A 15,636-nucleotide genomic window follows, 5' to 3' on the forward strand; every position below is an offset into this window, starting at 1 on the left:
TAGAGAAGCTATTTAGAGTAGCATCATATTTGAGTAGTGCTTTGGTCATTCAGAAAGACTATGTTGACTTTCCAGATATTTACCAAACACAGCTTCTAATCATGTGGGGCCCAGCTCGAAACTCTAGATGTTGCATTCCGAAAGTCCTCCCAAATAGAGCAATTTTTTAATAAATACCCTCTATTTATTAATGTTTATCATTTTAAATAGAGGGTTATTATTTCTTTCATGGGGGTATTCTGGATTTATCCGGATGTGCCAAAATCAGTCCCCATTAAAACTAGAGGGTGTATGCCAATTGTTTTGATTTTCTGAACAAAATAACTGCCACATCAGCGACAATGTAAAAAAAAAACATTTTATCCTTGTAAAAATAGAAAAACTAGTTTATTTTTAAACAATGTTTTCAAAACTGAATCGGACCGGATGGTCGGATCAGAGAAATTGGGAACCGGCCATCTGATCGGTTCTGTTTCACCCCAAAACTGTTTTTGGCCAAAAACCGTTGATTTGGTCAATAAACCACTGACCCGAGTGGTCAAACTGTCGAACCATCAATTCTGACAATAGTTTTTTGCCTTTTTTTTGTTGTTTAATTTTTTAATTTTTTTGTTAGAGTGGGCTGTCCGTTTGGTCTGAACAATCGGACCATTCAACCCAAGAACCGGACATAGAACGGTTTCTTGTCTGGTCCTGTTTTAAAGAGTTCACATTTGCTCCCCATAAGGGGGCACCCTACAATGTCCCACAGCACATCCTCACCATGTATTGGGAACATCTTCCAATGATGATATCATCATTTGGGATACTATCATCGAAAGATATTTCCAATACACAACGGGAAAATGCTATGGGATGTTGTGGGGCACCCCCTCTGTGGGGAGCAGATCTGAACTCCATTTTAAAAACCTTGTTTCTGAATGACTCAAAGGGTATTTGTCCACATATATGATTTTGTGTTCAAATGAAAAGCAACTGCCATATCAGCGACAGTGTAAAAAACATTTTATAATTGTAAAAGTAGAAAAACTAGTTTACTTCTGAATCTCAAAGGGTATTTGTCCACATATATGATTCTGTTTTTCAAATAAAATACAATTGGCATGTCAGCAAAAACGATGTTTTATTTTTCAAATAATAAAATATTGAAAGGTATAGTAACCAAAAATAATCCAACTTCAGGTTCAAGCCTTTAGGCTTTCAACCATTAAGGAGCTCTCAGTCACAACTCAGGACCTCCTAGCAAGACCATCTTCATACCATTTTCACAGCCCTTTGAAGATTTGCATTGGGAATATCTCTTCATGAATAAAAAATAATAAAATACAAAGGTATTCCTAATGAACGGTTGCAAAAGGTTGTGACGATGGTGTGAGTCAATTTTGTGATGACCAAATCCAATTTTAGGGTAACTTCATAGATTCAGATGTATAAACATTAAAATCCCTCGTTTCCAAGCATTCCTCACAACACCTCCCAGCCACACATAAGAACATCTCCCTTACTTTGTATTGTTATTCATTGGGAGATATTCCCAATACACAGAGAGATATGACCGTGAGGTTGGTGTGAGAATGCACTCTATGAGGAGCAAATCCCAATTCATCATTTCCCAGATACTGATTGCCTGTCCTCATTTAAAAAACATGAAGCAGAAAAAATCAGAACTTCCAAATGCACGGAGTAAGTTTAGGTAAGCACAAGCACTTTCTAAAATGGAGCAAATTACTTGTCTAATGTTAGGCTATGTTAGGTTGAAGGATTCTTAAGAATGAAGGTGGTATCAAAGCCTGTTTGACCAAGTGTTCTTGTTGCTCTATTATAATTAATTAAATTTCAGAACAAGGTGTGGGTGGTCCTGTGCTTTTCCACATTTTAAACACGATGAACTTTCGTGTGAGCGGCGTTAGAGAATAAAGTCCAGGTTTTCTTTCATTGCCTTTTTCTTTCTGTGTTTTGGGAAGAGGGATATTCATCCTTTAGAGGCAGTTCGTTTCTACAGGCTCATCCATTGATCTTCACTAAGCTTTCCTTTACACCATTACCTTTATAAGCTCCCTTCAAATCTCTTCAATGTTGTATGTGAGAGTCGGTTTCAGTTTATCCAGAAAATCAAACAATGCTATATTGCCAAACCAAACTCGTATTAATCCGGATGTCTGGATCTTATCACCTCAATATTGAATTTGCAATTGGTCGTCAGTTTTGACCTATATAAGCATCCAATTTTCTATTAAATGCTAAACCAATTTACCAAACAGATTTATATATTCAGGCCCTGAATCAACTGTATTGTTAGCGACTTTTCTCCTCGGTGTTGGGCAAACTAAACGTCCACACAGTAAGACCTGACAAGGGATTTGCATTCATAGCTTCATACACTATTAGCAGTGGCTACATAATTGTCAGCAAAGGAACTGAGCCTTCTATGACATAAAAAAGGCAAGATTCAACCAATCTGAGATATGAATAATATATTATATATAAATTTAAAGATCCATGAATCAGAATGTGATGTTGAAGCCTGTTAAAACAATGGCGAACCAGAATTTACGGTTGGGGAGAGAGAATCATATACAACCAGGCCTCTATGTACAAATTCTTTCAAGCAGCTGTCACAGGACACCTCATCTGACATGAGAATCATAGGGAATAAACACAGGCTCTGGAATAATAAGAGGCAACTTATCTATGTACATGAACAGCCTCTTCAAGTTCTCCCTGGCAATAGAAGGCAGGTCAAGAACATCTCTGCTGTCAGTGTAGATCCAAAGGTCCCCCGAGTTCACTCGTTTAAGGCTATCCCGACAGAAAGGACATGACTGGGATCGTGCACGCCTGAAACAACCAAGACATAGCACATAATGAGAACCTATCATTATACCTAGAAACAACTCTTTTGAAGTCCACTCCCCAGGACCCCAACACAGGTGTATGAAGACATCTATGGTACCTATCTAACAGAATAACAGTGTGACAACAACTTAGTGATGCAACCAATTCACTTGGACGGAGGTAAGACCCATCCATTTCTTACACCTTTGGCAATCTTACTGAAGAGCAATAAATTGATAAAATTTATTTATGTATATCTGAGAATTTTTTTTTTTTTTTGGTTCTTTCTTCTTGCAACCTAAGAAATAAAGGACATGAACATTAATGATAAGAGTCAAGACAAATAATGCTGTTTCCTTTTAGTCAAATAAGTTGAAGAACATAAATTAACACAACTACAAAGAAAATATATCACATGAACATTAAAAGATACTTACCAATCACGATAACACTTCATGCATAGTGCATGGTTGCAATTAGGCAAGACAACCTTATTACTCATCTCCATACAAATACCACACTCCTCCTCCCTCTCAAGATCAAGTTCAGAGAGCTTCCCCTTGTCCATCTCATCCTTCTTCCTATACTTGGTTTTACAAATTTCTCTCTGTTTCCGGTCTTCTACATCAGTGATTCCTCTATGAAGTTGCAATAAAGAGGGAAATATTACAGCTGCCCATGGACAAACCATTCTTCTGAGTAGATGAACTACTTAGATAGGAAAAATAGAAAACTTATTTTCAGAAAATTAAAAAGGAGAGACAAAGACATAAATACATTAAATTAACAACAACTACACAAATTGAAGATCAAACATTTGCATCAAAGGTCCACTTACCATAAAATTCTCTAATACTGGCTTTCCTTTCATGAACAGACATAGTGGTCTTGCCATCCTCATAAGCCTGAGAAAGCAAGCCACATAACTCATATGTTAAGGATGGGAAATAAAACCAAACATGTAAACTGATCAGAACCAAGATCAGCACATGCGCACCTAGTAATGGAAAGAAATGTACCTTGTAAATAAGGATTCTAAGCAATCCAAGGGAACCAGCAAGGTGGCAATCAGTCCACTGAACAAGAAACAGAAACAGGCGTGCTGCTGGACTATAAGATAATCTCATTTGAAGACAACCACCATCATATTCCCTTGGATAATCAGAAGCCCTACATTCCACAATAAAATAAATAAATATTCTACAAGTTGAGAAATGAGGATTCCAGTTTGAGAGTGGCCAGTCCCTTCTAAAACGGCAGAGCAACCAATCCACCCTTCCCGAGACCCGAAAAGGCCAGGATTAGAACATGGCAATGACCTTATAAATGAATATGTCATAACTGGTTAAATATCCTCCAGAAGTCATACCATTAGAAAATGGGGAGGATCAAACCCACCCACCAGACAATATATCGGCTTGGAGGGAGGATTCAAAGGAAGCAAATTTATGGTAAGCAATAGAGAAACTCAATGGATCAAAATCAAACGACTGAGCCAACAAGAATTTCATGAGCACAGATATCTTATACCTAACCCACTGAACCCCAAGCTTAATCCGAAAATAGACTTCCCATATTAAAAGAAAGGTAAATTTCTATTCCTGATACACAGTACCCCCGCCTTTTGGCTTTGTTTGGGGAGAGAGAGGAGATGTTCAGAAAACGCAGATACAATTGGATCAAATGCCAATAAAGTGACTAGAAAAACCGGATTAATCGCCGGGAAGGACAATAAAAATGAAACAAAAAATAACTTAAAAGTTCAAATAATGCTAGACCCACCTAATAGAACCTAGAAGAAGAAAAGAAAAAATGTATCAAATTCAACAAATTATCATGGGCAAAGTACAACAACCCCACCCCTTACTCACAGACACATACATAATACTAAAATTCATTAAATTAGCGGGAAAAGAAAAGAGCAAGAGATGAAAGAACAGCCGAAACAAACGGAAAAAAATCATATGCAATAAGAAAACTAAAAGCGAGAGAGAGAGAGAGAGAGAGAGAGAGAGGATTATATGTGCAAAGAGACTTACAGAGTATTGGCATGCTGAATATCTGCTTCGAGTGCTTTTAAAGAATCCTTGAACAACTTTCGCATGGCCGCGATTCTCTCTGCAACAAAAATCCCATCCAACAACACAGAGACTCTAATAAACCCTAGAAGTTTCCTCCCTCCTTCACTCTCTCCCCCCACTCAGCTCTTGTAAACTGTAGATTCTCCGAAGGCCTAGAAATCTGCTCCTTCGTTCATCTCTTCCTTCTTCTTCCCAATTCAAAATTTTAGTTAAATAGAGGACTCTAAATTCATGACTTTTGCAGAAAATAGAAACTCTGAATCCTCTCTCTCTCTCTCTTTGCAGACTTTTAGAAGGTTTCACTGTGTTTGTTTGTCCATGACCCCAAATTTCTTCGAGGTGGGGTATTTGCGTGTCTCTTTGGAAGGTAATTTGAAATTACCAAAATATCCATGCTTTTGCCGGGAAACCTTTAGGCTTCCTATCTTAACGCCCTTGCTCAGTTGCTCCTCAACTGAAATTATATCAACGGTTATGGGCAACGATACAATATATCTGCAGCGGCATTAATCATACGGGGTTTCCAATGATACGACCATTCTATCTCCCAAAGTGACCCATCAGAAAATTTCCAACCTTTCGATCTACTTTTATCGTCCAGAATGGCGAATATAATAATAAAAAAATGAAGACCCATTAATAAATTATACTAGGGCAGTATCCATCTTCGCATCACTTTTCTTGGAAGACTGATGTTACAGAATCTTCTGCGATTCCTAAACCATCGATTAATATTCTGAATTTCAGTCCCCTAGGCTACAACTAGCACTCTCCCTTATAAACCACACCCTGCCCGTGAATTTGATGCATTTCCTTGTACATTGGAACTATAAAATTCTGATCCGGGCTGATTGATCATTCTCCCATTAATAGATTAATGGCTGATCAAGATTGATCAGGTCCCACTTGAGGAACGTCCGATGACTAAAAATAATCTGACGGTGCTGACTTTTCGTACAAGTACAAGGAGCATGTTTCATTGGTGGAGCAGCTCGGATCAACTATGTCCCGTTCTATCCCATATCCCACGTCAATGATATACATCTTTCAAAGCGACATAGGATTAGCTGATCGCAATAGCTGCTTACCCGGCTGTGGAAACAATAATAATATTTCACATTTACTGACTTGAGTCATTATCGTAGTTCCACAGCCCAGTCTTTGAAAACATATTTTGTCACCGATTTTGGCGTCTATTTTTGCGCGGTCTGTAGGCTATAGGTTATTTAGAAGCCAAGCCCAGTAAATCATGTCGTGGTTTTTTTACATTTGGTTTATAAGAGATTTAACCACCAAAAAAACATTGCACCAAAAAGACATGCGAAATCGTTTTAGGTTATTTTTGAAAAGTTTTAAATGAATTGTTTTTTTGTTTTTTTAATTAGTTTTCACGTGGAAATATACGCCTAAACCACATCATTTTCAAAATGTAAAGATCTTGATATAAAAGCTCATTAGTCTTTTGACTGTCAGAATTTCCAGAGGATCTTTTAAAAAAGACTTATAAACGGCTTTGCACAAATTAGTCTGAACTGGGCAACTAGGTTTTGCCTCTTGAAAATCTCAACATGAGAGCCTAAAGCCCAAGGATGAGGGAAATGGAACCTAACAGTATTTTTTGCCTTTTTTCCTTAGAAATTACAAAATGCCACTCTCTACCAACTATTTTCTCTTATGCTTTTTTCTTTCAAATTACAAGAATGCCACCCTCTTCTACCAATTCTCTCTCTCTTACTTTTTTTCTTTCAAATTATAATAATGTCATTCTCTCTCCTACCAACTCTCTCTCTCTCTCTCTCTTATAAATTACAAGAATGCCACTCTCTCCAATTGAAGGAGACCTCAGTTCGACATTTCGGCTACTAGGGGACCAGCAATCAAAATAGATATATCATCATTAAGCACATGCGTTGCACGTAAAAAAAAATCTTCATATTAATTACTTGAATTTTATATATATCATCATTAAAATAGAAATTTTTCTTCATATTAAGGCGATAAAGTCACGTGAGAAACTCTTGACTGTGAAATTTACACTAACTAGATAGAAATTTATAACTTAATTGTACAAGTGGTTGGTTCCTTTAACTCTTTTATACAGTTTTATTAATATTGTATAAGTTTGTAAGAAAAAAAAAATGAATGAGAGAGGGAGCAAGAGAAAGACTGAGGGAGAAGGAGATATTGACTGAGAGGGAGAGTGAGGGACAAGAATTGGAGAGATTGAGGGAGAACGAGAGAGAGAGAGAGAGAGAGCTTTTGATTTGGCTACAGCTCGAAGCTTAGAGAGTGGGAGAGGCAGAGGGAGCGAGAAATCGAGAGATGACCGTGAGAATGAGAGATAAGGGAGGGAGATCGAGAGACAGATGGAGCGGGAGAGAAATTGAAAACCTATTTTCCATATAGGCTTTTTGTTGTGCCTAACATGGATTAAGAGTCCTATATTGATAACAACCACATAAGCCTCTGATGACATGACAGGGTTTTTATAATTTGAAATGTAGAGTCTGTTGTTAGAGTTTTGTTGGTTTCTAAGCCAATCTACAACCTAATTTTAAATGTACAGCCAACTTTGACTATAATTTTCCCTTTAAACTATATATTTTAATTACATTATATAAATAATTTTTACTTATCACACTTGATTTTTGTTTGTCTATGATATCATTTGACCCAAACCACTAACCCACCACCCAAAAAGAAAAATAGTTTTATTTCTATATTGACATTAAATTTTGGATTACATTTCCATCATTGATAAAATTATTTCTTATGTATAATACTTATTTTTGTTCAATATAATGAATGAATGATATTAAAGATGTACCCAATATTTTATTTTTTATAAATGTATAACATTAGATATGCATACAAAATTTTCTCTCTCTTTTTTCTTTTTACTTTTGTGATTCTTTGTATTTTCTATTTTTAAAAAATTTATTATTTGACTATGACATCATTTCATTTCTAGGTGGATTTTAAATTTGGCCTTCAATTTTCATCATTAATAAAAAATACTTCTTACACTTCATACTTATTTATTTTAATTTTTATACTATTAAAATTATGGCATTATTCGTTAATTCATTTGACCACAAATGGTCGAATTCCTTGCCCACCATTGGAAGGGAAGAAAATGGTTTTGTTTTCAAAGTATTTTTTATACTATTAAAATTAATATTGTGGATTTAATTTCAATAATTTACTGATGAGAAAAATGTATCTTAAATATAGGATTTAATGAGAGAGAATAAGAAAACATTTTCATTTCCAATTGGTTTTAAATTTTACGTTCCATTTCCATCATTAATAAAAACATTTCTTATTTATCATATTTATTATTGTTTAATATGTATGTTAAAAATGTTCCAATTTTTTTAATTTCTTTTTTTTCATTTTATCTATTTTTAAATTGTATTATTTAATCGTGGCAAAATGGATCAACCCATTTGATCCAAATGGCTTAATTTCTTACCACCACTTAGATGAAAACACTATTTTTTCTAGGTAGATTTTAAAGGCATAAACTTTTATGTTATTGGAGTTATTAATTTATTAAATATGGATTTAATTAATTGAACTTAATGCTGAGAAAAAACAAAAATGACTTAAATATATGATTCAATGAACATGAATGCAAGTTAATAACTTAAATGTTGGATTTAATGAGAGGATTGAATGCATTGAATATATTAAAATTACCCATTTTCAACTCATTTAATATCAATAACCGATTACCCTATTTGCCCTCATTTTTTATCAATAAATTTAAATATAGAGGGGTAAATTTTGTCTCAAAGAATTCCAGAAATATTCTTGAGACCATTCGTGCTTTTTAAAGTAGTAAGTATATATATATATATGGGTCCGTTCTGGGACCAGTTTCTAGGTCAAATGGTTTGACCTTATGGTTCAAATGAATGACCCATTTTGACTTAAAATAAATAACATAAATAAAAACAGTCAAAAACCGTTGCTCGGGTCAACGGTTCAACCACCTGAAGCAACAGGTCACTGATCAAATCAATAATGTTTTGCCAAAAAAGCGGTTATAGGGTAAAATAAAGTCAATTACCTTACCGGTTCTTAGATTTTTCGATCCGACCATCTGGTGCAGTCTGATTTTCAAAACCATGCCCACTACAAGGCAGCGAATTGTTCTAAGATGAACAGAAATAGCGAATACATATCCTATCCAGAAGATCCTCTATCTGATGGGTGGCCTGAATCGGCCATAGGACCTATCCATATGGTATAAATGGTTGGGATCGTGTAGGGAATCTCCCTAGTTGACCCAATAACAAAATTAATCAAACAACCCTCTTGAGAATGTGGTATAGAGCAACATGGCTTAACGGATCGTTTTAATGAATAATAATAAACTTTACAATAACCAAATACAATATTCAAAATGAGGAGCAAGAGGCCCAAGATGTACAGAATTTACGTGTATAATTATTCAATGAACATGTTAGGTTGTTGTACTTTTCTCTACAAGTTTGATGGATCTATTGGTAATGTTGATTGGTTTAGGTATTGGTGGGAACACAGTCAATATGTGTTCTTGTACTTCAATCCATCTCTCTTTCTTTACTATCTATAAGATTACAATATATATATGTTTGGATGATGGTGGTAATAAGATATTTAATTGGGCAATATTTTTAAAACTGATCCGGAATTGAACTGCTTTTATTATTGGTTTTTAGTTTAGCAGTTCAACAATTTTAAATAAAAATAAAAATGGCCAAAAATCGGGTGAAATGGGCTGACAGTTCAAACATCCGAGTCAGTGGGTCACTGGCCAAGATTGACAGTTCAAATATACAGTCTGTCGAATCATCGACTAGCAGGGATAACAGACCAACTTACTTGAGGTGAGTTCAAATTAACCCCCCACAAGATTGCACCCCCCTCCCCCAACACCACCACAACGTCCTACAGCACATTCCTGTCCTGTATTGGGAATATCTCCCGATGATATCATTATTTCTGAGATTATCATCGAAAGATGTTTTCAATACACAGTAGAGATGTTGTGAGGGGCTGATTTGGTCTCACTTGAGGTAGGCTAGAGCTCTAAGCACGTGGCTAGTTGAAAGGGTTGTCTATGTAATGATTCATGAAGAAAAGAGATAGATTTGTCTATTTGGAACACCTTTCACAGCAGAGTTATGGTATGAATCACAGAAGAAGTGAAAGAAAAAGTTGAAGAATGAAAGGAAGAAAAGACTCAAGGGTACCTTTCACAGCTAACAAGTCATAATTAACCATCTAAGATGATAACTCTCTTTGTCTATTTTAAACTTGAGGTTATGATGGTTGATGTTTTCCTAATGGATAAGGCTGGACAGACACCACTAACACCCCATCCATTCAATTCTAGGAACTAAGATGTCGTGTTTGTCTTTCAGTCTTTCTCCCTCAAATAACTTTATTTTATGTTGGATTTCTTGTTTTATTTTACTATTTTTTGACTTTTAGGTGTTACAACAAATACTTTTGAGTTCAAAGTTACTCTAAACAATCATCTTTAGATGATTATTGATTAAATTTTTGCAGCATTTCTTTCTCGTGATTTTAGATGGGAAGGTTTTTTAAGAATCCGGATTAGTGGCTGTTTAATCAATAACTAGCGGAGGGGCCTGCTTCGCAGGGATTGGAATGGAACCGTCGGCCCGTTGATTTATTGATTCAATCATTGGCTAAAAACCGTTGAATCGGTCAATGATCTATTGATTTGAGCGGTTGAATCATTAACTCATTGATCCGCTTAATGATTTTTGGTCATTTTTTTAATTGAAAATCATCTAGGCAATTGATTCCATTTTATCCTAATCTCAATCCCTGACCAAAAATTGTTGAATCAATCAACGATCCATTAACCCAGGCAATCGAACCATTGATCCGTTCAATAGTTTTTGGTTATTTTTTTATTTTTTTTTAATTTTTTTGTCAGAATGGGCCATCTGTTCGAACCAAACAGTCGAACCGTCGACCCAAAAACCAGTGGCTAGAACGGTTCCGTTTTCAGGTCGTATGAGTCACACGCTCGAATGGCATAACACGTATGGTACTACTTAATTGACATAACACACTTTTTTGCTTGTAATTTTTTTTGTTAGAACGGGTCATCCATTTTTTTGTTTTTTTAATTGGGATCTGTCCAGGCAGCCAATTTCGTTTTACCCCAATCTCGGTCCCTGGCCAAAAACCGTTGAATCGGTCAACGACCCATTGACCAGAGTAGTCGAACCGTTAACCTGTTGACCCGTTCAATGTTTTTTGGCTGTTTTTTTTATTTTTTTAATTTTTGTTGTCAGAACAGGCCATCTGTTCGAACCGGGCGGTCAAATTATCAACCTGAAAACCAATGGCCAGAGTAGTTCCATTTTTGGGTCGTATGAGTCACACACTTGAATGACAACACGTATCATACTGCTTAATGGACCTCACACACTCAATTTTTTGCCTGTAAATTTTGTTGTCAGAATGGGTCATCTATTCGAACCGAATGATCGAACCGTCAACCCGAAAATTGATGGCCATAACAGTTCTGTAATTTTTTGCTTGTAATTTTTTGTTGTTAGAACGAGCCGCCCATTCAAAACAAGCGGTCGAACTGTCAACCAAAAAACCAGTGGGTAGAACGGTTTCGTTTTCGAGTCATATGAGTCACATGCTCGAATGACATAACACGTATGATACTACTTAATGGACCTCACAAACTCAATTTTTTTCCTATAATTTTTGTTGTCAGAACGGACTGTCCATTCGAACCAGATGATCGAACAGGTGGCCAGAACGGTTCTGTAATTTTTTGCTTATAATTTTTGTTGTTAGAATGGGCCACCTATTCGAACCGGACCATCGAACTATTGGTTGTCAAAATGTTATTAACAACATTTATCAATAATAGTAAGTAATTATACTATTTAATTAAATAATCATTAATGATAGTTTTAATAATATTATTTAGTTATTTTTAATATAACAGTAAATATTAAATTTATAAATAGTATTTATTAATAATATTCATTAAATTAATAATTACCAAAATTAAATTAAATTAACAATATTTATCAGTAATAGTTAGTAATTATAATATTTTATTAAATAATCAATAAAAATACTTTTAATAACATTTTAATTATTTTTAATATAACAATAATTACTAAATTTATTAATAACAATTTTTATAATTTTAATTTAAAGTAAAATTAAAGTAAATATCTATTTATTAACAATTTATAATAATAGTAATTATTAATTATAATCACTAATTATATATTTATTAAATTACCATAATAATTAGTAATTTATTAACATTATTTATAATTTTAAAGTAAATATCTTATTATTAACAATATTTATAATAAAAGTAATTATTAATTATAATCACTAATTATATATTTATTAAATTACTATAATAATCAGTAATTATTAAGTTACACTAATTAATTACTGTAATAATCAGTAATTACTGTTATTTATATGGCAGTAATTACTGGGTTGCTCTCACGTGGGAATCTTGTGAGTAGATTCCATTTCCTACAAGGAGAAAGTAGGGATGGCAATTTTCCCCATCCTTGGTGGGGACCCGACTTCCTTGATCCGACGGAGTTGGGGATGGGGATTGTTTAGGCGGGGCGAGGATGGGGACGGGGATTAATAAGAATCCCCGATCGGGGTCGGGGATGGGGATTGAGGTCCCCACCCCGCCCCGACCCCGATTATGTATATATATATATTTATTATTATATTATTTATATTATATATATATATTAAATATATATTGTTATATTATTTATATTATATATATCAAAACATATTTAAAAATTATTTATTTATTTTAAGTAAATTTATTTTTCAAATAAATACTTTTATATATAAAAAATTTTGAGGATTTTGCAGGGAACCCATCCCCGTTGGGGATCAGGGATGGAGGACAAATTTTATCCTTGATGGGGATCAGGGACGGGGATTATGATCCCCGCCCCGAACTCGCCCCGTTGCCATCCCTAGGAGAAAGCACTCCTAAAGATGGAAATGGTTGTGGATAGGGGTGAGCATTCGGTTTTTTTGGTTTAAAACCGAACTGAAAAAGCCAAAATTTTAATAACCGATTTAACAATATGATAAATCGAACCAAAATCGAAATTATTTAACTTGAGTCTCATTTTAACTTGAGTCTCATTTTCGGTTATTTCGGTTAAAACCGAAATTATTTAACTTGAGTCTCATTTTACCAAGAAAAAAAAAATGTATAGCAGTTATGTGGTTACTCATTAAGTCAAGCCTTCTCTCAATATGTGTTTTGTCCAAAACAGAGAAGAAGAAGAAGAAGAAGAAATTGGAGATGAATGGAGGAAGATGCAAGAGGACCGGAGCTTGGAGAAGATGCAGCGGCAGCCGCAGCACTCGCCAATGATGGCAAGCCTTCTATCAGTTCGTGTTCTAGCAAAAACAGAGAAGAAGAAGAAGAAGAAGAAGAAGAAGAAGAAGAAGAATAAGGGGTTACCTATCCAACTGATGTTTGATTGTGAAGACACATTGACTTAAGCCCTTTCTGATGGTAATGTATGAGAAAAGCTGAGATAGAGGCAATCTCTTTTGTAGAAAAATAATTGAAGATGGTTGGGCTTGTGAGGCAGGGCAGCCACTAACCATCTAGCAACAGTACTCTGCCACGCTATGGCAATGCTGATCCGGCAAAGTAGAGTAGAATTCAAAACAGAGAGGTAGGCAAATGCAAGTGAGAGTCTCTACTTTTTGACCTACTGGGTAGTGGGTTCAAACATTCAGCTGCTATTTTAATGTTTTCTTTCACTCTTTTACGTTAGTCTCTGCTTTTTGACCTACTGGATAGTGGGTTCAGGTGCTATTTTAATGCTTTTTTTTCACTCTTTTACATTTTTCTTATTTTGGAAACTAGAAGGCGCCATTTTACTTGTCTTTTAGTTGTTTTTCACTCTTTCATTCTTTATAAATTATAAAATAAATAATACTAAAAATATATAATTATAATTGTAAATCGGTTTTTTCGGTTAACCGATTTATAAAGTATGATAACCGAAACCAAAACCCAAAATACAAAAAATCGAACAATAAAACCGAAATCGACCGAATAACCGATTAGACCGAATCGATTAAATTGAAACTGAAATTGCGGTTCAGTTTTTCGATTTTGACCGAATTATGCTCACCCCTAGTTGTGGGGCATATAATATACACTAATGGCTGATGTGGGCAAGCTATTATTGGTTAAACCAATGTTTTCAATTTGCCGTTGATCTGGTTGGTTAAACCGTTTGAATTGTCACCCAATTAAAATTCTGGGTCCGATTTAGTCAAGACTTACCAGATGATCAAAAACCATTGACTTGGTCATGAACTGTTTGACCTTTGACTTATTCAATCCAGTGGTTGGATTGTGGGTTGCGTACTCAATGCATGCAAAACTTTCGGAGGTCATAACTTTGCACTCTAGTGTCCGATTGGGGTGTTTTTTTATTGGGTAACTTTTCGAGATCTATGCATCCCAATGGGTTATAGGCACTTTGCCCCACTATTTTCACAAAAAAACCCTTTCTTAGCCTCAAATTGCAAATTTTTTATAAATAAAAAATTAAAAATTGAATTGAAAAACGTAAATTAAATATAAAAAATACATATAACAAATCTAAAACATATCTATACATTATTTATTGCTAAAATATATTTTTATACATACAAACACATGTATATATGTATGTATGTATGTTTATATATATATTTGTATATATACATGTAATACATATATGCAATGATGTGGCACGGTACAGCCTGTAACACAGCATCAATTGGAAGCTAATACAGGCGTAACAAAATTTTGGATTGACCCTTGACCTTCAGCTCTAAATAGACATGTTCACAGACCAGACTTCGGGAAGACTTATTCAAATTTTGGCAAAAGTCAAATATGAAGCAGGCCCATAAACAGATCTAGCCCCAATATCAATATTATACATTACAGGACATGTTAGGCATATATATGATATTGGGTTTCAGAGTCACTGATATATTAAATATTTTCATTTTTTAGGATAATACAAGGAAATAGATTAGCACCTTCGGGGGAGGCCCCACCAGCAGTACCCGAGAAGATAACAAAGCTAAGATCTGATGGGCTTTCAGATATGAACTCTTCCTCACAAGCCACTCCTATATTAGCCAACCAATCCGCTGCCCTGTTGCCTCTTTGCGATGGGTGTGAGCGTACGTAATCCTTTCATGCATGCTTGCAATTTATTAGGGCTTTGCACTTGTCCAGTAAGGAAGGATGATATTGAAAAAATTTCTAACCAATCAGATATCATAAAAGTGTTGATCAATCAGATGGTATTTAACAAAATTCAAGAAGGGATTGTAATTGGTCAAAAGTCAAAACCCTTCCCGTATCATGTCTTTCCTGCAGCATGCATTTTCCCATTGTATATCCATTTGGCAGTGAAAGAGTTGCTTCGAAGTTCAGGAAATGTTTGGAGTTGGGACGTATCAAGTTGTAAAGAACCATCAAATGCAGTACAAACGCAGTTGGTAATTGTTATATATTATTCACTATAAATATGTATAATATATAAACGCAGTTGGGACGTACCAAATTCTCTTGGCCCATTTTCGTTACCTTTTTCTTTCAAACCAAAGACAGCGCTTTACACCATTTTAAACTACTATTCAA

The 15,636-nt window shown here is 34.9% G+C and overlaps 1 protein-coding gene across 4 annotated transcripts; it reads right to left on the reverse strand.

Moving 5' to 3' along the window:
- Window positions 1-2,448: 2,448 nt before the first annotated feature.
- Window positions 2,449-5,379, reverse strand: LOC104601255 (E3 ubiquitin-protein ligase AIRP2-like). Of its 4 annotated transcripts, none has more exons than XM_010264538.2 (5): window positions 4,875-5,379; window positions 3,855-4,005; window positions 3,674-3,740; window positions 3,273-3,507; window positions 2,449-2,838 (listed from the first exon to the last, which is right to left on the reverse strand). In XM_010264538.2, the coding sequence occupies exons 1-5, from the start codon at window positions 4,937-4,939 to the stop codon at window positions 2,628-2,630; spliced, it is 729 nt and encodes a 242-aa protein (XP_010262840.1). In that variant the 5' UTR covers window positions 4,940-5,379; the 3' UTR covers window positions 2,449-2,627. The 4 variants fall into 4 exon arrangements, with proteins under 4 accessions (XP_010262840.1, XP_010262839.1, XP_010262838.1 ...); XM_010264537.2 differs by having other exon boundaries at window positions 3,273-3,543; window positions 4,875-5,378; XM_010264536.2 differs by having other exon boundaries at window positions 3,273-3,546; window positions 4,875-5,378.
- Between the last annotated feature and the right edge of the window lie 10,257 nt (window positions 5,380-15,636).

Source organism: Nelumbo nucifera, chromosome 2 (assembly GCF_055504915.1).
Source record: "Nelumbo nucifera cultivar China Antique chromosome 2, China Antique-T2T, whole genome shotgun sequence".
Lineage (NCBI taxonomy): Eukaryota > Viridiplantae > Streptophyta > Magnoliopsida > Proteales > Nelumbonaceae > Nelumbo > Nelumbo nucifera.

Bases quoted from the DNA above. Each gene is read 5' to 3' on its own strand.
- LOC104601255 (XM_010264536.2), bottom strand. From the start codon at position 4,939: ATGCGAAAGTTGTTCAAGGATTCTTTAAAAGCACTCGAAGCAGATATT. The intron at 4,006-4,874 runs GTAAGTCTCTTT...TGTGGAATGTAG, and splicing joins ATTCAGCATGCCAATACTCT to GGCTTCTGATTATCCAAGGG. The intron at 3,547-3,673 runs GTAAGTGGACCT...TTCCTATCTAAG, and splicing joins CAGTATTAGAGAATTTTATG to TAGTTCATCTACTCAGAAGA.